Raw genomic sequence first — 6,000 nt, 5'->3', positions numbered from 1 at the left:
AATCATTTGTGTTTTTTTTTTTTTTTCAATATCTCTAAAATATTGAAAATAATAAAAATTGGCTGAAATGATGGGAAATTCAATTTAGTATTTTTAAAGAAAATTAAAACATTGCTGTAAATTCTGAATCGCATATATATATGTAAAGCCTTATTAAGCGGTGTGGCCAATACCAGAAGAAGACTTTGAAAGGAATATCAATAGGCATATGGCGATTATTCCACATTCACAAATAAATTGCCAGCTAAGCCACATCATACCAGCTGAAACCAATATACCTCAAATCGCCTGCCGAACAGGCATGCACAAAATGAAATTAAGGAAACAAAGAAAAAGAAATGTGTAATAAAAGGTGAAAATTGCATTGCACAACAGGCAGACGTCGCTCGAGCTGGACGCTGAGCCTGTCCTTGCCCTGCCTGGCCAGGCTGGCGAGTCCTGCGAGTTTTGGGCGTCTAATTGAGCGTTTTAGTTATGCTAATTGTAGGGGATGCCTTCGCAGGCAACGCTGGACGCCCGCCCACCCAAACTACCCCACGGCTCCACAATGGCCCCAGCAGCAGCAGCTCATCTTTATTGTTGTCATTTCTTATAAGTATTTCGAGTCCTGCTGCGGCCGAAGGATCATTAATGAGCTGTCCGTTTCGGGCCGTGCCGGGCCGGGCCGGGCGTGAGTTCTCGGAATGTAAATAATTAATTGCGTAATTATATGGAGCAGCCGGATAAGCAAGACTATCATCCTCCACGTACTTGATACTTGCGATTAAAGCTTATGATATATTCATAGTAGATGGAGGCGCTTCAACATGATTTAAGTTTTGCCTAAATATTATTATTTACTATAATATAATTTACGAAAAATGTCAAAAATAAAAGTGAAGCATTTTTTAATATATTTAAAGGGATTTTTTTTAGTTAAATTAATTTTTTTAGTTTGAAGTTTTTTTTATTTTAATTTTTAAAAATGTCAATAATCCAGAGATTTATGTAAATTTTATAAAAACTAATTTTACTTACTTTTAATTCAAATTGCCCAGTAAAAATTTCTTCAAACTCTTCTTGTTTCGCTTGTTTTTTTATTTTTTATTTTTGATTATCTACCGTAAATACTTATCAATTATACAATTTACGTTTCTTATGTTTTTGGTTTTTCGTTTTCTTCATATTATATACAATTACATACATATATGAATTTACATACATATAGGCGTATTTATAGACTTACAAATTAATTGCTCTTCTTCTTTCACTTTACTCTTTGGGGATTGTGTTCTGTATGTGTTTGTGTTGAGTATGTATGTATGTATGTATGTATATATGTATATATGTATTGTATTTATGTAGTTATGTATGTGTATCTGTCTGTATATAACTTTATATGTTACATATAAATATCAATCATTTATTTATGTTTGTATATAAATCATTTTGACTTTCGTTATATAAATATAAATATAGATTTATATATATATTTATTTATATATATATTTTAATTGTAGAGAAACAAAGTGAAAAGCTTAGCACAACATTTTTCCAACTCGTTTTGGTTTTTTTTTTTATTTTATTTTTTTTTTTATTTTTAGGTTTCTTTTTCGTATAAGTTTTTTCATTTTCATTTCATAGTGTAAAAATCATAGAGAGTGAACCAGTTCGCAAAAGGTTCCATTCTATTGGCTCGGCTCGGCAAACGAAACAAATGATTTTGTATTTAAGGAAACCTAGCGATAGGTTGTAGTTGCTGCTGCTTTCTTGAGAAAATTCACCATTTTTATTTGCTTTTTGCTTGTATATGTGTGTGTGTGTGTGTTTTTAAATGCCTTCGAAACGACTTTTTTTTTTTGAGCTAGCTGAAACTGTTGTCTGTTTGTGTTGAGGATTAAATATTTTAGATGCATTTAGCAGTTGCTTGCTGTTGCCTAGGGCTGAAGCCTACTTTGCTGCCTGCTGCCGCTGCCGCCGCCGCTGCTGCTGTTGCTGTTGCTGTTGCATTTTCTCCTTCCGCTGTTCCTCCCTGAAGTGTGGCACAAGAGTTGCGTGACAATTGAATCATGTTAATTGCCTGATGCATCTGCTGCATCCTTTGCTGCATCCTTTGTTGTTGCTGCTGCTGCTGCCGCTGCTCCTGTTACTGCTGTCCGTGCAGCAAAGCGCCCGCAGGCCTTTGCTCTGGCTCTGCCGGTCCGGCTGCAGCGCCCGCATCGGCATCGGCATCGGGCTGTGCTTTGTAATCGGCGCCAGCTGCGACACTAATTGCCTGGCCAGCGACCAGCTGAGCAGCGCCAGCAGCGTGGCAGCCAGGCCACTCGGCGCCAGCGACAACGTTGAGCTGGAGGAGGCGGAGCTGACGCCTCGCCAGGCGGCGCCGCCATCCTCTAAACCATCCGCTCCGTCATCTTCTTCGCCTGAGGGTACAAAATGAAAGAGAAAGTCTAGCGAGAAATAGAAAAATGCAGGCCATGTACTCTTTTGCTGTTGTTGTTGTGGATGTAGTTGTAGTTGCTGTTGTTGTTGTTGCATTTACTGCCTTTTGTCTAGGTGCATGTGTGTGCTAATTGGCTGACAAAACAAAAAAAAAAAGACGGAAACTAAAAGAAGAACTTACCCTGCAGCTGGGTCAGGTAGCTGTTCTTCTTGTTGTGGAACTGCTCGTCCTCATGCAGCGTATACTGGTCATATATCTCATCGGCACTCACGCGATTCCCGCTGGCCCCGTTGCCACCATACTTGCCAAACGGATCCGCCTCCAAAATGGTCTTCTCCGTCGTCTTCCAGTAGATATCATGCAGCTGGGCACTGCAGCGCAGCTGTTGATATATGTGTGATTGTTATATACAATTCTCAGCTCTCACATTAATGCGCTCTCTTTAATTACCTTCAGTTTGCCATTTTCAAAGTGCTGATCCGTCACCACGAAGTGTATGCCCACTATGGAGGTTTCCATCTCGTTGCGCGTGTCCCGAAGTATTTTATGGTGTCGCACGTGCGAGGGATTTACCTGCAAGCAAGTGAACATAAATATATTTGTTTGCAGTATAACTAAAAATTATATTTCAATATAATCGCATATAATCTTATATAAAGAAGAAGAAAGCTCTTTGTTACTAATAATAAGATAAGCTATTAGTCACTAGCAAAAACTGGTTAACATTGAAATGTAGGACTCCTGCTATTCGATTAAATGCCGATGATTCGAAATGCCAAGGGGATCAGTTTTTTTTTCGATTTACACAGAAATTCCGATTGCCGAGAATAATTGAATATTGCACGGGAATAGAATTATTTTTCGATTAATCGCGATTTGCGATTTAACGGGGTACAAATTATTGAGACTATATCAAACAATGCTTTACCCAAGAATTTCAAGTAAATAACAACCAAGTTTGCTTTTATATATAATACTCATATATAATACTAATATATAATACTCAATTCAGTCTGTTTCAACCAAAAATCCAATGTGGGAGCTGTACAGCAAAAAAAAATTTTCTAATCTTATCTTCTCCATTAAAAGAGATTTAAACTCTGTATGTTATAAATTTAATTGATATTTTAAAATGTAAATAAATGTATTTTTATTTTATTTTATTATTTTTTTTTTTTTTTACCATGTAAACCGCTTATAAATATATATAAGCAAATTTATTCATCAAACACTCTTTATTTTATTATAATTTGTTGATTTCATACTCAAACATTTAAGTAAATGTACACAAGCAAATACACTTTGAATATGTATTTTTTATTTTTAGTTTTATACTCTAAAATGTAATGAAATATATACAAGCAAATTTTTATTTTTTTATTATTAGTATTGTATACTCTCAAATGTAAATAAATATGTGGAAATATATTTATTCAAGCCTCAAATATTATTATTTATTATTGTATATTTTTGTATACTCAAATGTAAATAAATATGTAGAAATATATTTATTCAAAACTTAAATAATTTCACACAGCTTTAGCCAATAAACTTCTCTGCTTTAGCTAAACAACATTCGTAATATATTCCCAGCAGTCTTAGGGCACAACAATTCCCATTACAATTTTCATTTCAAGCATATGCAAACTAACTCTTGGGTTGCTTCTATTAAAATGCCACTTTATAGCGAATATATATAAGCAGCTTATGAGTCAAGGATCTTATTTCTGTGTCTAAACAGTTTACCTAATGTTTAATTTGGCATGAAGTTCTGCTACGTGGCGCAACGCATGGCAAATCATATAATAAACGCAGCCAGCTAAATAATTAGCTTACACATACACACACTCGCACACATGCACACTTATATACACACACACTCACACACACACACCTTTTACGGCTGAGGCAATTTGAGCTTCAGTCCATGGCAAACAATGCTCATTGATGGCGAATAATAGCGGAAGCAACAACAACAACGGAGGAAACGTGGCCAACAAAACAAAGCGCAAGCACACACACGAGGACACCTATACACATACACATACGTTCACCTATAAACACACACATACACGCAAAGGCTAACCGCAATTGCGCGTTGGCTGCTAAAATGGCGTTTCACATGAATTTCTTGGTTCCGGATTGAGTTGCTTTCGCTTCAGCTTCAGCTTCAGCCTCTGCTTCCTCTTCCTATTCAGCTTCTGCTTCTTCTTCTTCTTCTGCTCTTGGTTTTGCCTTTTGAATTGACTGCATTTGGTGTTCGCCCTCGCCGATTGATTGGAAATGCATTTCGATTCGTGAAATCCCAATGCACTCTTCACTCGGATCCGCAGCACTTGCCACATACAACCCACAAACAATTAAATAGCAAATTGCAATATAATATTGATTACACTGACAGAAAACTGTACTAAATTTCAAGTGGAAATCGATTGGAAAATTATGGAGTTTCGCATAGTAAAGTAAATATTTGTTCTATTAGTAGTATTATATAAGCATTTAGAGCTATTATTATTATATTTATTTCAATTGTTAAATTATCAACTCTGATCTCGTTTCGGCTAAAATTCATACTCTTTCGGTCAGTGTATTTGTGTGGGTCTATGCATAATGAGTTGTTGGAGCTTGCTGTAAAGCAATTTAATCTATTGAATTCGTAGTTAGAGCCAAGACAAAGGACTCAAATGAGCAACTTATACAGAGAGTTGTGCATTTATTAAGCTATAGCCATATCTCTTATGCTATTTCACGCTTGATTTCATGAAGAGAAATGGAAGAGTTCTTTATGTGGTTCATACTGCTCTATCATAATATTTGTTGAATTTTCTTTTTCTCAAATTATTAATTTGTTTATCTTTCTTAGTAATTTTCCCACTTCTCTTAAATTTCATTTTCCCTCGTATCATTTTTCATCTATATCTGATCCTTATTTCATGCCTTCTATTTCATATTTCATATCTCCTATCTCCTATCTCCTATCTCCTATCTCCTATCTCCTATCTCCTATCTCCTATCTCCTATCTCCTATCTCATATCTCATATCTCCTATCTCCTATCTCCTATCTCCTATCTCATATCTCCTATCTCCTATCTCCTATCTCCTATCTCCTATCTCCTATCTCATATCTCATATCTCATATCTCATATCTCCTATCTCCTATCTCCTATCTCCTATCTCCTATCTCCCATCTCCCATCTCTTATCTCTGCCATATCACGAATGCCTTTTTTAAAAGTTTTTGCATCACAGGAATTCTTTCACAAGCCCAACCACAGGCAGAACCAATGCAATCCGCTCGAAATGCCATTCCATTACCCACCTCAAATGCAGATGAGCCACATGCGTGCATATCTGCCACAGATATGCAGTTCATTATGCACAGGACTTGGCTGAAGTTATTTTAATGAGCTTCAATAAACAAGTGCGCTGAATTGTGCGAATCATGACAAAAATATCGCTGCATACATTTTGGCAAATTAGTTGAGCCCAGAAAAACCGAAAGCCAAACCGAAGGGCCAAAGCCAAATGTGTGAGCTACGCCCCAATGCACTTGTTGTGTCTGTGTGTTTGCAGGAGGG

General features: G+C 36.4%; 1 protein-coding gene across 3 annotated transcripts in view; it reads right to left on the bottom strand.

The window, feature by feature from the left end:
• Window positions 1-1,131: 1,131 nt before the first annotated feature.
• beat-Ia (beaten path Ia) overlaps window positions 1,132-6,000 on the bottom strand; it is a 53,673-nt gene continuing 48,804 nt past the window's right edge. For 2 of the 3 annotated variants that reach the window (XM_089257803.1, XM_089257801.1), the window contains 3 exons: window positions 2,873-2,995; window positions 2,603-2,804; window positions 1,132-2,429 (listed from right to left, as the gene is read on the bottom strand). In XM_089257803.1, coding sequence (XP_089113929.1) covers window positions 2,047-2,429; window positions 2,603-2,804; window positions 2,873-2,995 — 708 coding nt within the window. In that variant the 3' untranslated portion in view covers window positions 1,132-2,046. The remainder of the gene's footprint in view (window positions 2,430-2,602; window positions 2,805-2,872; window positions 2,996-6,000) is intronic. The other variant, XM_089257802.1, reaches the window with a different exon arrangement.

The sequence above is a fragment of the Drosophila navojoa genome, chromosome 3, assembly GCF_054131105.1.
Source record: "Drosophila navojoa isolate 15081-1374.11 chromosome 3, UAZ_NAV_1.0, whole genome shotgun sequence".
Lineage (NCBI taxonomy): Eukaryota > Metazoa > Arthropoda > Insecta > Diptera > Drosophilidae > Drosophila > Drosophila navojoa.
This window is presented reverse-complemented; position numbering and strand designations above follow the sequence as displayed.